General features: G+C 42.0%; 1 protein-coding gene and 1 long non-coding RNA gene across 2 annotated transcripts in view; one reads left to right on the top strand and one right to left on the bottom strand.

Moving 5' to 3' along the window:
• LOC134298315 (uncharacterized) overlaps positions 1-7,693 on the bottom strand; it is a 40,475-nt gene extending 32,782 nt beyond the window's left edge. The window contains exon 1 of the long non-coding RNA XR_010005329.1: positions 1,786-7,693. This is a non-coding gene — a long non-coding RNA (uncharacterized LOC134298315). The remainder of the gene's footprint in view (positions 1-1,785) is intronic.
• Positions 7,694-8,690: 997 nt separating this feature from the next.
• The window catches only part of ephx4 (epoxide hydrolase 4), a 33,618-nt gene continuing 15,740 nt past the window's right edge, over positions 8,691-26,568 (top strand). Inside the window, exons 1-3 of the mRNA XM_062979762.1 lie at positions 8,691-8,798; positions 10,173-10,802; positions 22,418-22,503. Coding sequence (XP_062835832.1) covers positions 8,691-8,798; positions 10,173-10,802; positions 22,418-22,503 — 824 coding nt within the window. The remainder of the gene's footprint in view (positions 8,799-10,172; positions 10,803-22,417; positions 22,504-26,568) is intronic.

Here is a 26,568-nt window from a genome sequence, read left to right as displayed (position 1 = left end):
AATATCTGCTTCCTGGATTCAAACCGCCGACCTTACGGTCAGCAAGTTCAGCAGCTCAGAGGTTTAATCTGCTGTGCCACTGGGGGCTTACTACTGGATAAACACAGATTTAAACTGGTGCTAGCATACTGTAGTGGTGTGAGCATAAGAAGAAGAAGACGACGAAGACGAAGACGAAGACGAAGAAGAAGAAGAAGAAGAATATATGTGACATGATTTTTTGGTCCTGGGTTTAAAAATGTCATTTCCTAATTGGGTCTAGCATAAAAACATGGAAAAAGTTTATTAAACTGCAAAAACTTTGTTTTTGTGGAACATCCTCCAGCACATTTCGCTATAGCTTTTCAGTGAATATCTCATAGGGTCTCAACTGTTTCAACCTAGTTAGGGGCAGCCACAAAAAGTTTCTGGAGTATAACAACTACAGTAGAGTTCCAGTTATCCAACTTCCGCTTATCCGACACTCCATATTATCTTACGCGCCATCAGGGGCTTGGCGACGCGACGTATTCTCCCCGCCGCCACCACGCTCATGGCTGCCTCTGTCGCTGCCTCTGCCTCCCCCTCCTCTGAGCCTCCTCCTGAGGCAGCCCAAGGAAGGGAGCACTGCTGAGGTGGAGGGAGCTCGAGAGAGGGAGAAGCAGGACTTTTCTCTCCCTCTTCCTCGGACTGCCCCAGGAGGATGCGAAGGAGGAGGCGATGGAGGAGGGGGAGGTAGACGCAGCGGCAGAGGCAGCCATGGAAGGTAAAGGCCTGGACCTTTGGAGAAACTCAGAGCGTGTTGCTAAACAGCAACATGCCCCGGGTTTTTCTCAGCCTGGCCCTTGCCAGAGGGAGGAAACTCTTCCCTCCGGTAATGGCATGGCCTTTGGAGAACCCGGAGCATGTTGCTAGACAGCAACACACACCGGGCTTCCCTAAACTGGGCCTCCCTATTATCCAACAGATCCAGTTATCCGACATTCAGCCAGCCCATTTAAGTCGGATAACCGGAACTCTACTGTACTTTCAAAGTAAGTACCGCACTATTAAATAGGACATAACACTTTCAAACCAGGAACAGAATTTTTTCTCAAATTTAGTTCCATAGTGTTATTAGCTTTTGGACAAGTCACACTTTCTAAGCCTCATAGGTAGGATTTGTCAAAACTCTTCTGAACAAATCTGCTTTGGTTCACCTTAGGATTGCCATAGGTTGCGTTGAAGGATCACCAGTGAGTTGAAGGCATACAAAAACAACATCCAAGCAGAAATGCATACTCGGTTAGTATAAGACCGGACTCCTTTTGGGCTGGCCCTGGCATTAGGCCAAATGATGTTGTCACCCCAGGTGGAAAATTTGTTGTTGCAAAAGGGCATTGTTGTTGTCAGCAATGTAAAGAAATGCTTGTTGGCTTTCCTATTTCATTTGTTTAAAAAGGCCATGACTAGCTATTACAGTGGTTCTCAACCTGTGGGTCCCCAGATGTTTTGGCCTTCATCTCCCAGAAATCCTAACCACCGGTAAACTGGCTGGGATTTCTGGGAGTTATAGGCCAAAAACATCTTGGGACCCCCAGGTTGAGAACCTCGGAACTAGTACCATGTGTGGACTTCATTTATTTATTTACTATATTCATATCCCGGCTTTCTCAACCCCTGGGGGGACTCAAGGCAGCTTATAAATGGCACTATGTAGTGCCCACAGCATAAAACATGAGAAAATTACATTAATATTAAAATAAGCATACATAAAAACATAGAAACAAAACATTATCTTGGGAATGAATGGTATTTGCTTTTTACCTCAGGCACCATAGCATCTTGGGCTCCTTCTGCATTGACCATTTGTTGTTGTTGTTGTTTGTTGTTTCAGTTGCTTCCGACTCTTCGTGACCTCATGGACCAACCCACGCCAGAGCTTCCTGTCGGCCGTTGCCACCCTCAGCTCCTTCAAGCCAGTCACTTCAAGGATACCATCCTTCCCTCTTGGCCTTAGTCAGCCCCTCTTCCTTTTTCCTTCCATTTTCCCCAGCATCATTCTCTTCTCCAAGCTTTCTGTCTTCCCACTATGTGGCCAAAGCACTTCATTTTTTCCTCTAATATCCTTCCCTCCAGTGAGCAGCCGGGCATTATTTCCTGGAGTATGGACTGGTTGGATCAACTTGTGGTCCAAGGCACTCTCAGGATTTTCCTTCAACACCAAAGTTCAAAAGCATCTATCTTCCTTTGCTCAGCCTTCCTTATGATCCAGCTCTCGCATCCATAGGTTACTACAGGGAATATCATTGCTTTAACTACGCAAACCTTCATTGCCAGAGTGATGTCTCTACTCTATTAACCATTTAATGCTGTTTAAAGATACAAACTCCCACAGAAGAGTGTCAAAGAAAGCCCTTAATGCGCCTCACTCTACTGAGGTTTGTGTCATCACCACTTCAAACTCCTTCAAGGATTTCTTATGTCATGGCCTGCACCAAAATCACTTTCACCTATAGAGAAACCATTTTCTTAATGCCAGTTTGAAACTGCATTAAATGGTCAGTCTAGATGGGGCCTCAGTCTGGTCCTGCTCCTGGTTTATGGCCAAATAGTTGCGCAAGTGTTTGAAGTCACTCTTTTGTAGCTGAAACGTGTGAACCATGTGGGGAAAGGAGACTGATGCCAACAGTCTTCCTGGCTCATAACATCCCTCTCTTCCTCGGGCCTTATCCACTTGCCTCCTTGGATGCTTTCTGCAGCTGCGAAAGGAGCCAGGAAGACGACCTATTTGTAAAGGATAAACCTGTTTCTGTTTTTTGCACCTAACCCCCACTAAATATTTAACTATCACCCCCCCCCCTTCGTGTTTCTACTCTGCTCATTTCAAAGAGGTGGCCTGTTCTGCAGGAAGAAGAAAATGAGTGTGGCGGTTGCTAGGCAACCCGCGGCATTCCTCTACTGCAGCCAAATTGGGAGATGAGGCAGAGGATGCTGCTAGTCATTAAGGGGCACCTGGGACTATCCCCCCCTTCCGAAAATGGACTGTTCTCATCTCATCTTCATGCCTTTCATTCTTATGCTTTGGGACAGGCTATTTCCCTCTTCCCAGGGGGTCCTGAAAAGATGCTTGTCTCAAGCACTCTGTGTGTCTCCTGTCAACCTAAAGCGACTCCATTGATTTCATAGGGTTTCCTAAGGCAAAGAATACTCAAAGGTGTTTCAGCTAATTCCTTCCTCTGAAATATAGCCTCCAGAACCTGACAGTCTACCATCCAGGTGCTAACCAGGCCTGACCCTACTTAGCTTCCAAGGCCAAGCAAGATTCAGAATCTTTAGGCCAGGCATGGGCAAACTCCGGCCCTCCAGGTATTTTGAACTTCAACTCCCACAATTCCTAACAGTCTGTTAGGCATTGTGGGAGTTGAAGTCCAAAACACCTGGGCGGCCCAAGTTTGTCCATGTCTGCTTTCAGCTAACTATACTGAAAAGTGTGATGTTGTGGCCTGTGTGATGTAGTGGTTTGATGGATGGACCAAGGATGTGTCTACACTGTAGAAATAGTGAAGTTTAATACCCCATTTAACTGCCATAGCTCAATGCTATGGAGTTATGGGGTTTGTAGTGTGGTGAAGCACAAGCACGCTTCGGCAGAGAAAGCTTAAGGGCTTTTGAAAAAAAACTGCCACAACTCTATTACATGGAGCCATATAGTGGCATCAAAATGCATTAAATTTACCCAGAAAACCACACAAGGAAGAGAAAAAACAGAAGACTCGAGAAACTGCAACATTGACCACTGAAGAACAAATCCCCCCTTAAAACCCTTACAACTAACTACATGTACCAGCAGAAGATATCATCCGTCACCCCTCGAACCTCATCACTTGACAGATCCTCAAAACCCCTAACCCTCCCCCCCACCTTCCCTGCCGCTCTCTTTCTTCCCCTCCTCCTTACCCACAACCCCTTGATCTTAATTGTAACAAATAATCACCAATAAAAATAATTTTAAAAAAACAATCTGCATTAAATTTGCCGTGTAGACAAGTAGTGTCAAACGACAATTTCAACAGAAAAGAGGAAACCATGAAAATGAACAAAATCTGGCTACCAATATTAAAAAATATATAATCAGGACAGTAAATAAAGAACAACACTCAGAAGACAGGGGAATTCCAGACACAAAACAATCAGGGCCAGCTAACACCTCCCAACAAAGGATGCCCCCAGGCAGGAAGCAGTCAGGCCTTTGAAGCTGAAAGGCTATTCAATGTTAATCATGATGATTGCAACATTCACACTTGCCTCCAACAAACAAGTGTTTATTCTCCTACCATGGACCTTTCACAGATATATAAACCCCTCTTGCCTAGTTTCCAACAGACGTCACAATTTCTGAGGATGCCTGCCATAGATGGGGGTGAAACGTTAGGAGAGAATGCTTCTGTAACCTGGCCATACAGCCAGGAAAAACCCCGGCAACCCAGCATCAAACTCATTTTCACTGAGGGCCACATCAGCCTTACTGTTGACTTCTAAAGGCTGTTGAATCCATGGTTGGAGAATCTGTGTATATAGGTGGCCGACTATAACTCTTTTGCATAGTAGTTGGTTCTCTCTAGTTGTTACCCAGTTTGGATCCCTAGATGTTGCTGAATTACAACTCCCATCATTTTTTGTTATCTGCCATGCTGATAGGGGATAATGGGAATTGCAACCTAACATCACTTGTGGCTCAGAGGTTGGGGAAAGGCTGAAGGACATTTTAAAGGCAGGCATCATATCCTTGGATCAAAATTCAAACCACACAAGAAACAATCAGGGCCAGCTAACATCTCCCAACAAAGGATTCCCCCAGGCAGGAAACAGCCAGATTTTGAAGCTGCAAGGCCATTCAGTGCTAATCAAGTTGGCCAACTGGAACATTCACACTCTACTCCAACAGATAATAATTCTTTGTCCCACCCTGGGCATTCCATAGATATATAAACCCCACTTGGCTAGTTTACAACAGACCTCACAACCTCTGAGGATGCCTGTCATATGGTAGATGTGGGTGAAACATCAGGAGAGAATGCTTCTGGAACATGGCCATGAAGCCTGGAAAATTCATAGTAACCTAGTGATTCCAGCCATTAAAGCCTTCAACAACACATCAAATCACACTATTGGGCTAAATAGTACAAACTGCAGCCTTTCAGATCTTACTGTATCACAACTCCCATTAACTCTAGTCATGATTCCTAATTATGAGGAATACAGGAGTTGTAGTCTGGCACCAGGGGGGCGACATAAATGAAATGGTGGGCTGGTTTTGGAGTTTGACACATGTGGTGTAGATGTGTCTTAGACCAGGGTTTGAATCCCTTTCACTATGAAAAATCACAGGGCAAATCACACTCTCTCAGCATCAGAAGACATTAATGATAAATCCAGTTAGAACAAATCTTGCCAGGTAAACCCCATGGTAGGATTGTTTTAGGGTTGCAATAAGTTGGAAATGACTTGAAAGCATGCAACAACAATACTTAAATGGGAACAAGAAAGAAGTAACTATTCTGCCTCTCTATAGAGTTAGGAGTGGAGCCCTTCTGGACCATTACATTACAAAAAACAATAAGAGACAGAGAAACTGCACTACTCTTTATATGTAACATGTGACATGCACTTTCTTTGTTTGCAGAGTTAATGGGTTACAATAGCTCATCTAATGTACCAGAGGGTTATTATGAGTGTTAAATGGGTTATATTTAATTATGGATTTAATATGACTAAATTTTTAATTTAATAATTTATTCAACACAATTAAAAACATAATTTAATTATGCGTTTCATTTATTAGATATTCTCTCTTGAGCTCATTTGAAGGAAAGGAATGTGTGTACACACACACATACAGGAGACACATTTTTCCATGTGTGCCCTTTAAATAAAATAAAGGACAAATATACACTTGGCCACAGATGTTGTACTGCAACTTCCATCAGCTTTGTTAGTACAGTTATACTCAATCTGAGGCCCTCCTTTAGAAATCTGCCTAGTCAATGTGAAAAATCCTATCTCTGTATCCACAGTTTCTGCATCTATGGATAAAACCACCTACAGCTTGAATTTTTTTTAATCCCCAAACTCTTCACTCCTGGTTTAACTTAATAATATCAGTAATTCATATTTAACCTGTTTTGAGTCCCTCTATAGCCACCTTGAACCCCTATATCAGAAGAAAGGCAGGATAATAATTAAGTAAATACATAAAATAACATGCTCATCATTCAATATACCCCACCTATGCAAGAAGTTTTCATTGTAATGCACAATGTAACACATTTTGCTTTCACACTTAACTGAAAAGAAGGGAATTACTTGAACCTTTGCCTTCAGGGGCTGCAACTGCACTGTAGAATTAATTCGGTTCAACATCACTTTAATTGTCATGGTTCAATGGCATGGAATCCTAGGTGTAGTAGTCTGGTAAAACACCAGCACTTTTTGGCAGAAAAGGCTAAATACTTTGTAAAGCTACAACTCCCAGGATTCCATAGCATTCAGCCATTGCAGTTCAAGTGCTGCATTCATTGTAAGTGTAGATGCACCCAGTTATAATCCAATGCTGTAATCACCTCGCTACACTGCTTCTGAAACTTCTGTGATTTAAAGGATATTAAATATATGGATTTTTATAGTAAGAATAGAATCTCACTGAAGTTTACACCAAGGGAAGTTGCAGCCAAATGAACACAGAATAAAAGGACAACACACCACATTTCAACACTGACAGCTACTTCCAGTTTCCAAAAAAAAAAAAGAGTATAGTTGGACCTCCCGCTTCATTGATTCTGCATTCATATATCCAACAATCCATGCCTTGAAAATATTCAAAAAGGAATTCCAAAAAGCAAGCCTTGCTTTTGTGAAGTCTGACTTGGCCACAGTAGTCCAGGTTCTTGTTACATCCCGAATAGATTACTAAAACATGCTCTATGTGGGCTTACCTTTGAAAACTGTTTGGAAGCTGCAACTGGTCCAACGGGCCACAGCCAGATTACTTACCGGAGCTACGTACAGGGAACACACAACCCGCCTGTTGCACCAGCTCCACTGGCTGCCAGTTTGCTACCGAGCACAATTCAAAGTGCTGGCTTTAGCCTATAAAGCTCTAAACAGTTCTGGCCCAATTTACCTGTCTGAACGTATCTTCTCCTATCAACCATCTCAGAGTCTGGGGAGGCCCTGCTCTCAGTCCTGCCTGCCTCACAGGCACAGCTGGCGGGAACGAGAGATAAGGCCTTCTTGGTGGTGGCCCCACGACTATGGAACTCCCTTCCCGGGGAGATCAAATCAGCCCCCTCCCTGTTGATCTTCCACAAGGAAGTAAAGGCATGGCTCTTCGACCAAGCTTTTGAAAACCTGGTGCAGCAATAGAAATGAAAGACTCGGAATTTGACCAATGTTACGGCCCGGAACTTGCTTTTGGATCACATGATATTAATGGTTTTAACTGTGTTTTATTGTGCTTTAATATGTATTTTAAATGACTTTCTGAATTTTTTTGGTAATTGTTTTAAACTGAGTCCCCTCCGGGGTGAGAAGGGCAGGGTACAAGTAGAGTAAATAAATAAATAAATAATGGACACCATTTTACTATGTGGTTGTATATAATGGGACTTGAACATTCAGATTTTGGTATCTACAGGGATCCTGGAACCAAACCCAGTGGATACCAAGGGTCCATTGTAACCCCACTCCACCACAGAACAGCTTTCTCAGAGGTGGGGAACATACAACTCTCCAGGAAGCGGTGCTCCCCTTCTTTCACAAAGCAGGCACCATGTAAACCAGACCCACACGTGTTCTTCTCAGTACTGTCCAACCTAGACCTTTGGCTGGGAGTGTATCTACACTGTAGAATAAATGCAGTTTGACATTACTTTACCTGCCATGGTCCCATGCTATGGAATCATGGAAACTGTAGTTTTACAAGGTCTTTAGCTTTCTCTGCTAAAGAGTGATGATGCCTTGCCAAGCTGCATCTCAGGATTTCATGCCTTTAAGTCATTAAAGTGGTATCATTCTGCATTAATTCTATATTGTAGATGTACCCCTCATTACTCTTCATGGGCCATGGGGTCTATCCTACCAGCTCTAAATTAGTCTAAGGGCCCTTCCACACAACCATATAACCCAAAATATCAAGGCAGAAAATCCCACAATATCTGCTTTGAACTAGGTTATCTGAGTCCCCACTGACATATATTCCAGTTCAAAGCAGATATTGTGGGATTTTCTGCCTTGATATTCTGGGTTATATGGCTGTGTGGAAGGACCCTAATAATGAACGGACACTCTCCGATTGCTCATGCCAGTCCAGTCACAATTACCCATGGTTCCATAGCATTGAGCCAGGGCAGCTAAAGTGGTGTCAAACTGAGATATTTCTACAGTGTAAATGCACCCTCGGATTCTGTTGATATACCAGAGCCCCTTCCACATAGTTGTGTAAAATCCACATTGAATTGGATTATATGGCAGCGTGGACTCAGATAATCCAGTTCAAATCAAATATTGTGGTTTATCTGACTTGATGCTCTGGATTATATGGCTATGTGGAAGGGCCCTGAGTACCTGAGAAGAAGGGATTAAATGGGTCTAAGGTGGCTAAACTGGGGTCAAACTGAGTTAATTCTACAGTGTAGAACGCATGCCTTGGATTCTGTTGCTATACACCAGGCATGGGCAAACTTCGACCCAAACTTCAGCTCTGTAGGCTGTTAAGAATTGAGGGAGTTGAAGTCCAAAACACCCTGAGGGCCGATGTTTGCTCATACCTGCTATACAGAGTACACTACAACACTTTAGGAAAGAGTTAAAAACTTGGTTTTCCCAGCAGGCATTTGATAACGTTTAGACAGTAACCAGAACTGATTGCCAATTACTTATAATTTTATATTTACATTCTGTGCATTCATCTGGGCTGCTATATTGCTTACGGTACATTGATCTTTTAACAGATTCTATTTAAACTGAGGTTTTTTAAATCCAGTTTATATACCTGGTTTATGTAATGTGATTATATATTTTCATGTTGCTGTATTTTATGTATGGCATCTTTGTGTGCTATTTTACAGGCCACCCTGAATCCCTATGGAAGATGGTGGTGGGGTATAAATAGGTAAAGGTAAAGGTTTCCCCTGATGTTAAGTCCAGTCATGTCTGACTGGGGGTTGGTGCTCATCTCCATTTCTAAGCCGAAGAGCCACCGTTGTCTGTAGACACCACGTAGGTCATGTGGCTGGCATGACTGCATGGAGCGCCGTTACCTTCCCGCTGGAGCGGTACCTATTGATCTACTCACATTTGCATGTTTTCAAACTGCTAGGTTGGCAGAAGCTGGAGCTAAAAGCAGGTGCTCACTCTGCTCCCCGGATTCGAACCTGTGACCTTTCGGTCTGCAAGTTCAGCAGCTCAGCGCTTTAACACACTGCGCCATTGGGGGCTCCTTGGAGAATAAATAAAATTATATTATTACTAGCTGTGCCCAGCCACGCGTTGCTGTGGCAAAGTATTGTGGTCTGGGAAATAAAGTATTGAGGAATTGGTGGTAGTTAAGGTAAAGGGTAAAGGTTTTCCCCGGACATTAAGTCCATTATAAATATAGCTATGTGGAAGGGCCTTGAGTCTACACTGGCATATAATCAAGTTAAAATCAGATAATCTGTATTTTATAGGCAGTGTGGAAGAAGCTTAAGTGAGGCCTAACTCTTCCTGTCCCCTGGGCTGAGTGGGTTGCTAGGAGACCAAGTGGGTGGAGCTTAGCCTTCTAACTGGCAGCAATTGGATAAAAACAATTATTCCTCTCCCTCTAATTAGGACTTTATTTTTCTTTTCTTTTTGTTGTATGAACGTAGAGGCATGGATGAGGGATTGTGCTGCCAAGTTTAGTGTTTCTGGGATGTGTAGTTTTGTTGTTTTGTCCTAGGCCGAAATTTCATTACCCTTTTATATATATAGATTATTACTACTAGAGAAGATGGTGTTAAAGTGATGCATGGCTCCATGCTGTGGAATCATGAGAGTTGTAGTTTTACAAGATCTTTATCTTTCTCTCCCCAAGAGTGCTGGTGATGCCTTTCTAAATTGCAGCTCCCAGGATCCCATACCATTGAGCCTGGGGAGCTAGAGTGGGGTCAAACTCCATCAATTCTCCACTTTAGAGGCACCCATTGATTCTGATTCAGCACCAGGGAAGATGGAGGGGCGTTGAGAGGGGCTCCCCATTTGCTGGAAGCACCCCCTGTTTCCAACCCAATGGACCCCCTGGCCTCCCTCTTTGCCCGGCCTGCTTGCTCGCTTGCCTGGCTGCTTATGTGCGGCAGAGGCGCTTGCCTATCTCTCTGCCCCCCCCCCCTTCCAATCCAGCTGGTGTGGTCCGCGCGGCTGCTGTTGTTGATGCCTGCCTGCCTGCCTCCTCGCGTTGGCAGAGCCCATCTCGCTGTCCCTGGGAGGGGGGATCGGCTGTGTCGGAGGAGGAGGAGAACGAGCGAGGCAGCCAGAGAGCGCCTTGGCTTCTTCTTCTTCTCCTCCTCTTCCTTCCTCCTGCCTCCGTCTCCTTCTTCGTCCCTGGGCTGCGCATCCCCGACAGGCTGATGGTGACACTCGGGTCCCTGCTCCTCTGGGCTCTGGTGTACACTTACTGCGGGCTCTGCGCCTGCATTGAGCTGCTGAAACTTTTGTGGAGCCTCGGCACCAAGCCAGGCAAGACCTTCCAGTGGCTGATCCGGGAGAACCCGCCGGGCTGCCTCAATGACCCCTCCTTGGGCACGCACTGCTATGTCAGGATCAAGGTAAAGCCAAAAACAAAACAAAAAAGGGGGGGAGCAGAGCCAAGCCAAACAAATAGAAGCCCCAGAGCTTTGGGATCATCTTCACTCCCACCCTCTAAATGGGAAGGCAGAGTTGACTTTGGCTGTCAAAGGCAGACTGCTCCCCTTTGCCTCCAAGAGGTTGGAGCTGCTCTTGTTTTCCTTCCTTTTTTCTCCTCCCTCCCTCCCTTCCTCCTCTTCCCCCTACTCTGGTGTATTTATTTATTTATTGTCTCAGTGGATGTTGATGGAAAAAATTTAAAAAGCAAGGATGTAGATTGCAATAAGGCTATGAAAGCAGGACCATGGCTTTCTCCACTTTTTTGTGGATTGAGCTGTGTGTGTTTGTGTCCGGCAGTGGTTCTCAACCTTTGGGTCCCCAGGTGCTTTGGCCTACAACTCCCAGAGATCCCAGCCAGTTTACCAGATGCTAAGATTTCTGGGAGTTGAAGGCCCAAAACATCTGGGGACCCCAGTTTGAGAACTACTGATGTACGAGAAAGTGTGTGTCTCTCTGACCTCTCCACTGAAAATATTAGGGAGGATGTATAGGAAAGAGTGGGGTGCGTAGAACTGCAAACAACCATCTGTTTAAACATCCAAGTAAACATTGTAAGCATTGAAGCAATTGGTTCAATGTTTACAAAGCTCAGTGGGTACTAGACTTTTGATACATTTGATATGTTTGAAAGACTATTTTTAGTTGTTATGTATATGTTTTTCTGAAGAGCCCCTGATAGCACAGTGGGTTGAACCCCTGAGCTGCTGAACTTGCTGACCAAAAGTTTGCCAGATTCAAATCCGGGGAGTGGGATGAGCTCCCGCTATTAGCCCCAGCTTCTGCCAACCTAGAAGTTTGAAAACATGCAAATGTGAGTAGATTGATAGGTACTGCTCCGGTGGGAAGGTAACGGCACTCCTTGCAGTCATGCTGGTCACATGACCTTGGAGGTGTCTATGGACAACGCCAGCTCTTCGGCTTAGAAGTGGAGATTAACACCAACCTCCAGAGTCGGACACGACTGGACTTAATATCAGAGGAAAACCTTTACCTTTACTATATGTTTTTCTGAAATTTTTATTGTCAGAATCTGGACTGAATTGTTGCCATAGTTTGTAAGCCGCCCTGAGCCCCCCTTCAGGGGTGAAAAAGGAAGGGTATAACTACAGTAAATCCAATAATAATAATAATAATAATAATAATAATAATAATAATAATAATAACAACAACAACAACAACAACAACAACAACTAGCAGAAACAAAGGGTTTAGTCGGTTTGTTGTTGTGTCCCCAGGTATGTATGCATAGTATATGTGTGCATGTATCTATCTGTTATGTGTGGATATATCAATATCTATTTCTATGTCCTGCTTGATCTTGGAATGTGCTTTGTGTCTTCACTGTCCTTTCTGAGGGTCAACAGAGTGAACCTTGCAATTTTAGGAAAACTGGTGCAAATCAGTCATACGAGGGAGAGAGGATGTTGTCTGTTTACCTTAACTTGAAAGATGTTTTTCATTCAAATATAGGAAAGGAGAGGCAGGACATCTGAGAGAGTTCAGGTGATTTGCAAATGTACTTATGCAACCTTTCAGTAGTTACTTCGGTAAAAGTACTGAGCTCCTTCCAAGCTTGCCCAACTCCAATACTCTTAGGCTACTAGTATTAAGTACTGGGTTGTAATATAATGACCAACCCAGACATAGTAGATCAGGAGATGATTTCTGTGAGAAGATAGCTGGGATGCTACTGTGTTCGTGCATCAGTTTATTATTTTATAAACTGGATGACTGTGTTCTCCCAAGATGCAAAAAAGTTTTGTGAACCTTCACTGAGGAACTGAAATGGTCTAGGATCAATATAGAATCTGAGAAGACCCCTTATTCGGTTGGAATAAAATGTCAGCTTTGAGATGGTCCAGTGCCCCAGTAACACTCAGACTTTCAAATCTCATTGAAACTATCAGTGCCAACAATACTGATTCAATGTGTTGTCGAAGGCTTTCATGGCCGGAATCACTGGGTTACTATGAGTTTTCCAGGCTGTATGGTCATATTCCAAAAGCATTTTCTCCTGATGTTTCATCTGCATCTATAGCAGGCATCCTCACAGATTGTGAGGTCTGTTGGAAACTATGCAAGTGGGGTTTATATATCTGTGGAATGTTCAGGGTGGGAGAAAGAACTCTTGTCTGTTTTAGGCAGGTTTGAATGTTTCAATTGGCCACCTTGATTAGCATTGAATGGCCTTTCAGTTTCAAATTCTGGCTGTTTACTGCCTGGGGAATCCTTTGTTGGGAGGTGTTAGCTAGCCCTGATTGATTTATGCCTGGAATTCCTCTGAATGTTTTGAATGTTGTTCTTTATTCACTAGCAAGCATGTGTATAATTTCAACAGAAAGGAGGAAACTATGAAAATGAACAAAATCTGCCTACCAGTGTTTTAAAAATACTGGACAGTGAGTAAAGAACAACATTCAGAAAACAGAAGAATTCCAGACATTAATCAATCAGGGCCAGCTAACACCTCCCAATAAAGGATTCCCCAGGCAATAAACAGCTAGACCTTGAAACTGAAAGGCCATTCAATGCTAATCAAGGTGGCCAATTGAAACATTCACACCTGCCTCAAACAGACAAGAGTTCTTCCTCCCACCCTGAACATTCCACAGATATATAAACCCCACTTGCATAGTTTCCAACGTATCTCACAACCTCTGAGGATGCCTGCTATAGATGCAGATGAAACATCAGGAGAAAATGCTTATGGAACATGACCATACAGTCTGGAAAACTCACAGCAACCCAATACTGACTGAGGCAAGAGATATATAGTTAATTTATTGATCATTTACCCACCTCCACACACTTTTTATCTGAGAGGCATGAACGATACACACACAAACACAAATGATCTCAAGTTTCATTTTGTGATCATTACTTCTTTTACATCTGGGCCTGAGTCAGCGTTGTAGGGTTTATGGAAGTAACACAGTCATGCCTACAACCGTGAGTAGAAATTTCTCTGTTAGATTGTAGGTAGAATTGTTGACAGATAACAAACTGCAAAAATGCCAAGGGAGAATGTTATTTTCCATACTATTAATAGTGTAGCACGAAGATACTATAAAGCTTGGCCTCCTTATGTTGAGTTCTTCCCTTCTCCCTGCCAACATGCAAATGACTCTTTGTCATAGCATTATCCTTCTGTTCCCTTCTTCGGTCCCACCAGCCTCAGCCAATGATGCAAAACAGTGATGAGTCAGTGCATCATGTGATGAAATCCAAGCATGGGTGAAATGAACATGTTTCTCAAGGAAAGGGGGAGTCTCAAAGGAAGGAGTGTCTTAAGGAAAAGGGGAGAACGTAGCAATAAGGAAACCACTTGGCATTCTGTGTACTGTGTAATTAGTTGTTCTGTCCTTAAACGGTAGAGGAGTTAAGTCCTGGCTGCTATTACATTCAAATAAACTGTTAGGAAGAACATAGGGAAAACTCTCCTAAATCAGACCAAAATATTCATCTACTCCAGCATACTCCTCCTCATAGTGACTATCAGGTGTTTCTGGGAAACTCACAAGTAGGCCATGGAAGCAGTAGTCACTCCTATATTTGTTCCCTAGCAAATGTTCCTAACGAAGTTGGGGCTAGTAGATTTCTCTGTGATTTGTCAGTAAGTGCTTGAGCAATATTGGTACTGACAGTAATGGCCACCTGTTAAGAACCTTGCACACTTGTTGTTAAATACTGAAAGATAAATTGCTCAGAGGGTTGGCACTTCCAGATGTACTTAATCACTTCTACAGTGTTGTTAAACATTTATCTCGGAATATAAATTAGCATTATATAACAAAACAGTACAAGGTGATTATGAACATAAAGTGCTGTTAATATGTTTAATTGAATTACATATCCAGTCAGTAAGTTAATTCAATATGAAGTGCCCTTTACGACAATGGAAGTCAATTATGTAGACTTACTGTTTGCTAGAGGGAAAATCTCTATAAAGGAAAGAATAAATGTTTATTAATCTACACTAAGGCGATGAAGTTTATACAACCAGCAAGAACTGATCTCCATTTTAGAATGAGGTTATTTTGATGTGCATCTAAAATTCAAGAAGGGTTAAAGCAACTTTATTTTCAGCAGGGGTGGGCAACTTGTTAGTTGTTGTTGTCACATGCCTTCAAGTCATTTCCGATGTATGAGAACACTAAAGTGCCCCTATCATGGGTTTTCTTGGTAAGGCTTACTCAGAGGGTATTTGCCATGGCCTTCCTTGTGGTCGAGAAAACATGTGTTGCACCAGTGAGTATCCAGTCAAACCTGGATTTGAAGGCGTGTCTCCAGAGTTGTACTCCAATGTTCACATCATTGAGACTAGGGTGAACCACCATGTTGGCTCTCACCCTGATCTCAGGTGACCTTCAGACTACTTTGAAATGCCTCTCACAATTGATCAGTTTAGGCCTCTATAAGAGCAACCCATCTCTTCTTTAGGGGGAGGAAGAAATGGGGAATGGGAGACTGAGAGAGAAATCAGTGGTACAGAGATGGGGAAGAGGGTATCAAAAAGAGAAAGAAATAATGGACTTTCCAACTTTTGTGTTCAGCTCTAGTTCCACAATACATTGTATCTGAGGGCACAGAAAGGCATTTTCCCCTGGAGGGGGGGCACAACTTGTCAGTCCCAATTTACAGCAATCTTATGTTTTATTATTGGAAAATAACTAAACCCAGTCTCTGGACACATATCCTTTTGGCAAAAGTGAATCTCCATGAATATGTGGAGGCCACCATTTGAAAACCACCAGTTAAAAAAAGCATGACCTTGTTAGAAGTCAGCTCTTTGAACAAGTGATATTCACACGCATTAATGTGATGGCACAAGGTAACTCAGCTGTTAAACTGAAGAACCATGTCTTTGAACTGCCAAGGACAAAGACATGCCACTAAAAATATCTATTTGGTTAGCAGAGCATGGTTGTTTCTTTAAAGTTAAAATTGCAGTTTCATTTACCCAAAACATATAAAAGGTAAAGATAAAGGTTTCCCCTGACGTTAATTCCAGTCGTGTCTGACTCTGGGGGTTGGTGCTCATCTCCATTTCTAAGCCGAAGAGCCGGTGTTGTCTGTAGACACCTCCAAGGTCATGTGGCCGTTATTACTGCATGAAGCGCCATTACCTTCCCACCGGAGCGGTACCTATTGATCTACTCATATTGGCATGTTTTCAAACTGCTAGGTTGGCAGAAGCAGGAGCTAACAGCGGGCGCTCACTCCGCTCCCAGAATTTGAACCTGCGACCTTTTGGTCTGCAAGTTCAGCAGCTCAGTGCTTTAACACACTTCGCCACCAGGGCTCCACAGTGGGTATATGTATCCCAAAACATATACACTCCCTTTAAAACCTTTTAGTGTAAAATATGCACTGAGAAAAACAAAAACAAAAATCTTCTTTGAAAAATAGCATATCTTGTTTACTCATAATCTTGTATCAATTCACCATAAGGCACATTTCTTATTGAAGTTCAGTTATAGATAGGATGCAGCTTCTCTCTGTGTTGTGTACACAGAGTATCATTCTTAATCAATAGTCCATAGTCTTTAAATATAATTGTACTGAGGTCTGATGCAAACATTATAACATTGAAGTCCAAGAACATACTTCTCCATTGAAGTCCAAACAGCAATATGCATCCACCTCCACTGAGTCTTGAGTTTGAACATGCTAAGTACAATCACATGTCTATAACCTCTCCCACACCAAAGAGATAAGTCAAACTGGCAAATCATCATACACATAGAATACAGGTTAGCAAATATATACATTAGCAAATAAATAGCAAGAGGCTTGGGAGGTTGCTATTTCCAACATTTATAGCAGTATCCCATCCAGAACCTCACATTAAGCCCTGTACCCCAGATACCATATTTGTTTGAGACACAGAAGAGGACTTCTCTGGCAAAGCTTGGCCCTTAGGCAGATATACAGAGAAAGAGGCACTCATTCAAGTATTAAGGCCTCAGTCCTTTGGATAAATTGATTTTTAAAATGTTCCCATCTTATGTTTCAGGCACATACTGCTGTGCTATGTAAAGTAAGTAAGGTGTCTTTATCCGAATGCATGTTTGTCACTTTAGGTTCAGATTTGGTTTTTGTTTTTCGAAAGTGAAAACAACCCTTTCTGAAAAGAGATGTAAAATCAGTTCTGGAGATGGGGTCAGATAAATATATGACCTCAGATACCAAGCAATTTTAGAATTGTTCCCCCAACCATGAGATTCGTCTCTGAGAAGAAATGTAGTTGTAAGGAAGTTCATGTATTTCCAAGGTACAAATCCAGATAAGAAACCTTCACATGATTAGTACTGTAGTACCATCCAAGCTTTCTGTGATGCCTCTGATGAGCCACTGTGGTGTTTAGCCAAAGTGGTAGATGAGCCAGGCTGTGGTCCCATGTCCGTAAGTAACTGTTTTGAGACCCTCTACATATTTCACACTTGACATCAGGCTTGATACGGTTCTGCACTGCTGGGTAGATATGCTATAGGACCTGAGCCCAGGAAAAGTGGGATGAGAGTCAAAATAACTGCCACTGGTTCCAGTTAGCAATTGGCTCACCTGCCTTGACTGCCCCTGGTGCAGGATTTGGTTCCTCTCCCTGAATTAGCTTAACCCAAGGCTAGGCTAAACTAAGACAACCTTGTCCTGGGTTAAGCTGGATCAGCCCTATGTGATGTTTAGTCACCATGGGGCTGATCTGCACACACACCAACCTAAGTGGTCAGTGTAGATGTGCTCTCTGGCACAAAATGCTCTTGGTGACTGAGAGAAGTGTATATGGCTGGCTTCCATTTTTTCCTTTGTTTGAAAATTGTGGTAAAATGAATCTCATGGCATAGTTATCAAAACTGCTTTGAAACTAACGCTCTTTATACAGTCAATCTCATTTCAAAACCAGTGAAGATATCGGGGCTTACCCATAATGTTGGAATGTGAACGTATTACAGATTATATCACTGAACTGTAATCTATTATACTTTAGAAAGAAATAGAATATGCCCTTATCAAGAAAAACATTACATAAGTAGAAGTCATGTGCGTGTTGGCCTCTCACAGCTGTCTGACATCAAGTGTGAAATGAATAGAGGCTCTCAAGATAGTTACTAATAGACAAAGATCCACAGTCGGATTGGTGTCTTTATTAGCAATTTCAGCAGAGAGCTAGTTTTTTTCATCTGAAAGAGTGTGACAACTAATATGTGGCCAGTTAAAGTACCACCCTGGCTGAAAACCACTATTGCCCATTAGAACTACTGTAGAAAGTTCTTGTAGGATCCAATCTAGGATATGTACTCATCAGGTTAATTTCACACATCTGTTGTATTTGATAGAATTAAAGGGGACAGGTGTTTTCAAAACATTCCATTTCTGCCTGAGCCAGGCAACGGAGAAGAGAGAACCTTTAAATTAGAATCCTATACCCACACACCTGGAAATAAGCTATAGGACTCAAATAGAACTTATTTTTGAGTAGGTATATGTGTACAGGATTGAACTGTTAAACAGAGTATTTGGTTTTGTACAGAATCAGAACAAAGTCAACAGCTGTTACATTTGCTTCTCTTCTACTGCCTCCCATTTCTCCTTTTGGTGGGGGATCTATGTGCATTTGTGCAAATGTGTATCACTGGGAATGGCAGAAGAGTTCATAAAATAAGCAGATGATTAATATCTTGCCAAAGCCCAGGCAGAAAACACCCTTGGCGGCAGAGGGATAGGCTCACCTCATCCCCCCTTTTTTGATATGGAATGAACAGGATGAACACTTGAGGTGTCACTCAAAGGTTTTGATCATATGGAATGTTCCTACATTTGCATATGAATAAAACCACCAAACATTAAGAAAGGCACAGCTCAGAATGTTAGACTCTTTTTTTTCTTGGATATGGGAATATGTGCTGTGAAAGACATTCCTTTCTATGAATGAGGGAAAGAAAGAAAATGTCTCTTTAGAAGTGACATGTCTGACATCTCACATTGCATTAAAAATAATTAGCATTTTTTCCAAATTTCGGGTTACCTTTTCTACTAAATTTTAAAGGAAACACTGTGATCTTAATGCTTTACACATTCAGTGGTAATGATCCTCAGACAACATACTGTGGCCAAACCTATCCAACAATGACCAAAAAGGAGAAACAAAAATTTATGTGGCCAAACCTATCCAACAATGACCAAAAAGGAGAAACAAAAATTTATGATCTCACCAATATAGATAAGGTCTGTATTTCTCAACTAGTTTGTGGATATTTTATAAATTCTATATTTAACCCAGTGGTTCTCAACCTGTGGGTCACCAGATGTTTTGGCCTATGATTCCCAGAAATCCCAGCCAGTTTACCAGCTATTAAGATTTCTGGGAGTTGAAGGCAAAAACATATGGGTTGAAAGCCCACTGATTGAGAATGTTGTGACTCAGCTTGAATCTAGAATTGATTCTGATGAGGAAAGAGAGATTCAGGTTCAAAATATCCCCAAAAGGCCTGTAGCTTTGGAAGATGAGGAACAGACAGTATAAGTTCAGGTTCCCACAGGCAGGGTTGGAGTTGATGACCCTGAATCCAGTGAAGCCAGCCAGGTGCACACTGACTTGAGAAGGGAGAATGGGAGGTTGGAAAATTCCCAGCTTACTAATGAATCTCAGCGAGTTAATAAGCAAATTGACCTTGATGGGATAGGTTCCTTAGATAGGGCTGAGCCTTTGGAATTGAGAGTGCGGTGTAGTGTAAGGATTGCAAACAGATGGGGGGAGGTGAGAGGGCAAAGAAATGCTTTCATGTGTTGCAAAGAGTGATGTGATAAAAGCTGTTGTCAAAGCAACTTTCTTGCGACCGGAGAAGCAAGCTCTAGTTTCCCTGCTGGGCTTTGGATTATCTTGCAGTTCATGTATTCTTGTTTCTTGGATCTTGCCATGTTTCCTTTGGATGTTGTTTATTCCTGGTAAGCTCTGGACTATCTCAAGACTATATTTGTAACTGAATTTGATGCTTTCTTTTGCTTCTTGAAGAACTTTTTACTATTTATCTTTAATAAACTATAAAAACTCAAACCTGCTGTAGAGTTTGTGTGTCAGAGCAAGGTGAATCAAGGCTGAGGTGCAACAGAGAACCACTGATATAACCTGTCTGTTGAACACAACCCTTTTCAGTGCTTGGATATCTGAACATCCTCATACTATATTGACCTCTTGTTTAAGTCGAGGGCAGGTTTAAGAGCCAAAGTATTGGTTTTGATATGACTCATAAATTACTCAAATATCCTTTTGTAGCAGTGGTTTTCAACCTGTGGGTCCCCAGATGTTTTGGCTTTCAACTTCCAGAAATCCTAACAGCTGGTAAACTGGCTGGGATTTCTGGGAGTTGTAGGCCAAAACACCTGGCGACCCACAGGTTAAGAACCACTGTTCTATAGTGAGGAAAAAGCATCAATGCCATCTCAGCAGATTCAGATGCCATTTTCCCATCCAGACTTTCTAAAAGACCAGAAGTTGTGGTACAGCAGAAAAAATAAAGGGGATCAGTGCTCATTTTGAGTTCTCCAGAGATTGTGATGACTCATGGGCCATGTAGTCCCGTTCCTGGTACTATTGAGGCAGATGAAGAGGAAAACTTGGGTTTCCCACCGTTTCAGCCAGAATTGGAGCCCTTGCACCTGCAAGATGTTTGCCCACAAGAAGTCAGCCAAACAAGCCTTGAGCAGAAATCTCCCCCATTTTCTCACCGGGATTATTATAATCAAGATAGGGGCGCTCGAGAGGCGACTCGCCGGAGCGCCAGGATAGCTGCCAGACAATTAGCTGATTAAGTCTGCTTCCCTTGGGAAACTTTAAGGAGTCATGCATCTGGACACAGTATAGGTTTCGTTTCTTGTTCCCCAGAGAAAGTGTTCCTTGGCGGGAAAACAAGATCCTATATAGGTGTTTGCCCGCAAAGGAATCCTTGCGGAGTCAATTCGTCGGCTTGAGGAGTGAAATCGTGTGTAGACTTTGTACTCCAGTTCCCAGATCCCGGATCAAGTTTCCAGCCCAGCCTTGTACCATGGACTTCTATGGACTCAGTTTTTGATTCATGTTTGCCTTGTTTCAAGTTTGATCTTGCCAAGTTTCAAGTCTTGCCTTGCCTTGTGTTTTAAACCACGGACCTTGCTTCTCTGATTCAAGCCTTGTTTTCCAGTTTCCTTCGGATTTACCTTAAGCCTCAAAGACTATGGACAGTTCCCCACACTATTGCTTGTCAAATAGTGTGTGTTTCGGTGAAGTGGATTATAACTTTGGACTTTAATATCTCATATTGGACTGGACTATATTTGACCTTTCCTGAAAGGTCTACTTCTGAACTATATTCTTCACTTGTTTTTATTGACTTTATATATTCCTTTAATAAAGATATTAGATAGATTCTGGTCTCTGCGCATGGTTATTGGTGCTCTGCAGCCTGGGTCCTGACAGAGATAGACTAAGCTCACACCTTTTTCCACATTACTCAGAGGGAATAGTTCTTTTCTCGATTGAAGTTAAGGTATAGTACAGAGGTCCTCAAACTAAGGCCTGTAGGCCAGATGTGGCCCTCCAGGGTCATTTACCTGCCCCTTACCCTACACTTTAGACTTAGGGTCATTCTAAGTCTAAAATGACGTGAAGGTATTTATTATTATTATTTACAGTATTTATATTCCGCCCTTCTCACCCCGAAGGGGACTCAGGATGGATCACATTATATACATATAGGGCAAACATTCAATGCCCATATACACATAGAACCGAGACAGAGACAGACGCAGAGGCAATTTAACCTTCTCCTGAGGGGATGTTCGATTCTGACCACTCTGAGCGCACTTCCTCATTCCAATGTCCTAAATTAGTTAAATTTGCCTCCCCACTTTTTATAAGTGGTACCTTATCTCCTACTTGATAGATGCAACTATCTTTTGGGTTGCTAGGTCAGCAACGAGCAGGGGCTATTTTTAATTTTTAATTGACGGGTGCTCACCCCGCCACGGGCTGGCCTCAAACTCATAACCTCATGGGCAGAGTGATTTATTGCAGCAGGCTGTTCACTAGCCTGCGCCACAGCCCGGCCCCAACGCTTCCAATTGGCCCACACTTCCATTTGAAATACTGGTGAGTTTATGTTGATTAAACATGAATATTGTACTGTTCTTCCATGTTTTTTGCATTACAAATAAGATGTGTAAAGTGTGCATAGGAATTCGTTTGTGCTTTATTCAGACTATAGTCCTGCCCTCCAAAAGTCTGAGGGACCATGAACTGGCCCTAAGCTTTAAAAGTTTGAGGACCCCTGGTATAGTACTTGCATTAACCTATTTGACCCAGATTTTTGGGTTGATTTTGTAACTCCACATAACTATATACATCATGTCTGGGTGTAAACTCCCTTGTCCTCGTTCAGGCAGAAATGAGAGATTGCAGGGCAATATTAGGGAAATCAAACTATTTGGAATTGCTCATGGAATCTTTTGAAAACACCTTCTTAGATAATGTTAAAATACAGACTCTCTTTTTCACTTGCAGGACACTGGGTTAAGATTCCACTATGTGGCTGCGGGAGAAAGAGGTAAACCACTTATGCTGCTCCTACACGGCTTTCCAGAATTCTGGTAAAAACTTCCTTCTTGGTTTCTTTATGTTAGCTTTTTATTACCCATGTTTCTCTAAAATGACCACATCCATGCTGTTGCTGTTGTCTGTTTGTATTCCAGCTTGTCTAAGAACTCTAAAATTAGTGATTATTGTCAGTAATAATCCGCAAGACATGAAAACTGTTTTTATCGTGCACTTGGCAAACATGACTGGTACACAAACCTTGGTGGAATTTCATATAATACTGACTAAAAGATTAGTTAGCAACAGTAGTTGCTGGTTATTCCTCCAAACACCTGTTTCCTTCTGCCCAGCTGGTAACCCAATAGTAGCAATATATTTCTTGCTAAAGTTTGGATGAAACTAAGAATGATTTTGGCAAATTTGTTTTGTCGTAAAAAAGGCTTTCAAAGCTTTGCAGTCTGTGTTGTAGAATTAATGTGGTTTGACACCACTTTATATAAATAAATAAACAAACAAATAAAATTTTATTTAAACCCCGCTACCATCTCCCTGAAGGGACTTGGGCCGTTCACAGAAGCACTTTTTTCAAGTGCCACATAAAACAACAGTAGATAAGCATATCAACATCAACATAAGTATAAAAACAAAAACACACATAAATGCCCATCTGATAAAATTGTAAAAATTCCTAAAATGCTCTAGAACCTGTGAATAAAGCTGGCTCTCTGTAGTGACAAATCAAAGTGCAGAGTGATGCAGTAAGTGGATCCTCAAGATGACCATAGATTACACAAGGTCAAAGGCCTGTATGAAGAGCCATGTTTTTAAACTCACCTGAAAGGCTTGAAGAGTGGAGGCTAACCTAATTTCTCTAGAGAGAGTATTCCAGAGCTGGGGAGCCACCATCGAGAAAGTCCTCTCTTTCGTCCTCACCAACCATACTTGAAATGGTGGCAGGACCGAGAGAAAGGCCTCCCCAGCAGATCTCAATGTCTGTGCCGGTTCATAGAAGGAGATACAGTCTCGAAGATAGTTTGGACCTGAAGCATATAGGGCTTCATAGGTAATAACCTGCACTTTAAATTGAGCCCGGAAACTTGTCGGAAGCCAGTGGAGCTGTTTTAAAAGGGACGTGGTATGTTCCCTAAAGCTCACCCCAGTTAGTAATCTGGCTGCTGACTTTTGTACTAAGTGCAGTTTCCAAGCCATCTTCAAAGGCAGCCCCATGTAGAGTGCATTACAGTAGTCCATTCTGGATGTAACTAAGGCATGGACGATCGTGGCCAAGTTAGGGGTTTTGAGGTACGATCACAGCTGGTGCACAAGTTTTCGCTGTGCAAAGGCCCTCCCGGCTAGTGCCAACCGACACCTGAGCTTCAAGCTTCAATCCAGGAAAACCTCCAGACCGCGGACCTGTGTCCTTGGGGGGGGGGGGGGGAGAGAGAGAGAGAGAGAGAGAGAGAGAGAGAGAAGTAATCCCTATCGAGCACAGGTTGCCACCCTATACCCCGATCGGCCTCAATGCTATGGATCTTCAGAGTTGTAGTTTGGGAAGGTGCAACTATTATTTGGAAGACAAGGTTTTAGACTTTGTAGAATTGTAACTGCTTTGATGCAAAAGCAAAGCAGTTTAAGTGGTGCCACACTGCATTAATTCTACAGTGCAAATGCAACCCTTGAAACTATTTAAAGTGCATGATTTATTGCATGCAAAATTCACACAGTACTTTTGTACAGGAAACAGTTTTTTGTATAAAAATATGCAGAAACATTATGCAGAAACATTGTTTTCTGTGCAGAAACTGCTATTTCTTACATAGAAAATGCTGTAACAATCCCATGTGAATTTTATGTAGAATTAATCTCAAATTTTGAAATGCTCATCAGTCCAGGCTTCTGTTCATTTTTCACCCCTTTTATGATAATATTTTTAAAATAGTCTTCCTATTCCCACTTAATGGCAGAACTTGGAAATGGTACTTTTCGAACTACTATCCCAGAATCTCACAGCAGGCTAGGAATACTGAGAATGGTAAACCAAAAACAGTAACCTATCCCACCTCTGACAAATTCCTGAAATTCAAGCACCATTTACTTCAAGCACTTCCACACTTGTGAGTGGTTACTATCGGGCAGAGATCTAGAAGAAATATTTGACATATAAATAAAGTTTAATGTTAATGTTCAAATTGCCTCTACCCTTATATATTTTTAAAAACCCGCAAGCTTGGAATATCTGTTTTTCACATCTTGAAAGCATTCTTATTTTTGTTATGAGTGAACGTGGGATATTTTCCTTGATTGCAATCTGATAGAGCCCAGAAGAACTCGGCCATGTTGTCAAATGACATATTGGCTGAGTCTGTTGTATGCAATGTCTGAAGCTTATCAAAATAGTTTCATGGGGTGTGAAGTAAACATGTTATATAGGCCATCATGAACATAAATAGCACAATTTACACCCAATGTTGTTGATGATTTGGAAAAATACAGTGTTAAAATAATTTATTACTTTGAAATCACAGCATATAATATTCCAGCTAAAAATACCTTAGTTGTCTTACTATGTCAGTCTAGGCAGATATTATTTATAAGCTTGGATCCTGTTATATAAATTACAGGATTAAATAATTACTTCATAAGAGCACTTCAGAGTACCAGAAAAGCTTCAGCATCTTCAGAATGAAAATAAGTTACACAACACCAGCTCATATTCTACAAAATTGTTGTGCTGCCAGTATCTCAAGGTTAAATTTAGGACAAAGTAAATAACCAGTTGGGAATCACTTCAAGTACAACAAAGAAGAAAACCTTTTTTTTTTAAAGTATCCTTTGAGTATCCTTTATTCAAAATACTTGAGACCAGCAGTGTTTTCAATTTCAGATTTCAGAATATTTGCATCTACATAATACAATAGCCTAGAGATAGGACAAAGGTCTAAACATGAAATTCATGTAGACACCTTATACACATAACCTGAAAGTGATATTTTAAAAAATATGTTTGTGTATGAAACAAAGTATGTGTATATTGAGTCATCAGAAAGCAACGGTGCCACTATCTCAGTCACCCACATGAATTTCGGAGTATTTCAGACTTTTGGAATTCCAGATAAAGGCTGCTCAACCTGTAGTTGTTTATATGCACTAACACTTGTAGGTATCATGAGATACATATTGGGACCACCACGATTAACTCCTCCAAGGCAGTTTAGCCCATTGGTATGAGAATGTGTACATATTATGCTTGACAATAAATAGTACATTAAGATTTTCACCTGAGTGAATCAGTAACAGAGCAGAGGACATATTTTGACAGTGATGCCCCAGTTATGGAATGTTCTCTCTAAAGAGACTCTCCTGGTACCTACATTGCAGATGGTAAGAAAGTATTATTTACCCAGACATTTTAACATGTTAATATATTAGCATAGTTTTAATACATTTTCTTGGTTGTTCTAGTATTCTGTTTTATATGTTGGTATAAGTTATGGCTATTGATCAGTTGCCTTGGTGGATGACTTACACAGACAGACAGACAGACAGACAGAGGGAGGGAGTATGTCCCTGTTGGTTCTCCTGGACCTCTCAGCAGTCTTCGATACCATTGATCATGGTATTCTTCTGGGCCATCTTGCTGGGATGACATTGGGAGGCACTGTCTTACAGTGTCTCCAATCTTTCCTGGAGGACCCTACCCTGAAGGTGGTGCTGGGGGACTCCAATTCAAACCCCTGGCCATTATCCTGTGGGGTTCCTCAGGGTTCTGTTCGTTAAATATGCTATTTAACATATACATGAAACCACTGGGAGAGATAAACCAGAGGTTTGGAGTATGGTGCCACCTATATGCAGATGACACCCAACTCTACTACTCATTTCCACCTAATGCTAAGAAAGCTGTTTTGACCCTAAACCAGTGCCTATCATCAGTTATGGACTGGATGAGGGAAAACAAATTGAAACTTAATCCAGACAAGACAGAGGTGGACCTGGTCAGTCAGAAGGCAAATCAGGGAATAGGGATCCAGCCTGTGCTGAATGGGGTTATACTCCCCCTGAATGCATAGGTGTGCAGTTTGGGGCTCCTCCTCAACTCATAGTTGAACTTGGAGGCC

This window comes from Anolis carolinensis, chromosome 4, assembly GCF_035594765.1.
Source record: "Anolis carolinensis isolate JA03-04 chromosome 4, rAnoCar3.1.pri, whole genome shotgun sequence".
NCBI classification, from domain to species: Eukaryota; Metazoa; Chordata; class Lepidosauria; order Squamata; family Dactyloidae; genus Anolis; species Anolis carolinensis.
The sequence above is the reverse complement of the archived record's forward strand: the minus strand, read 5'-3'. Positions and strand labels throughout refer to the sequence as shown.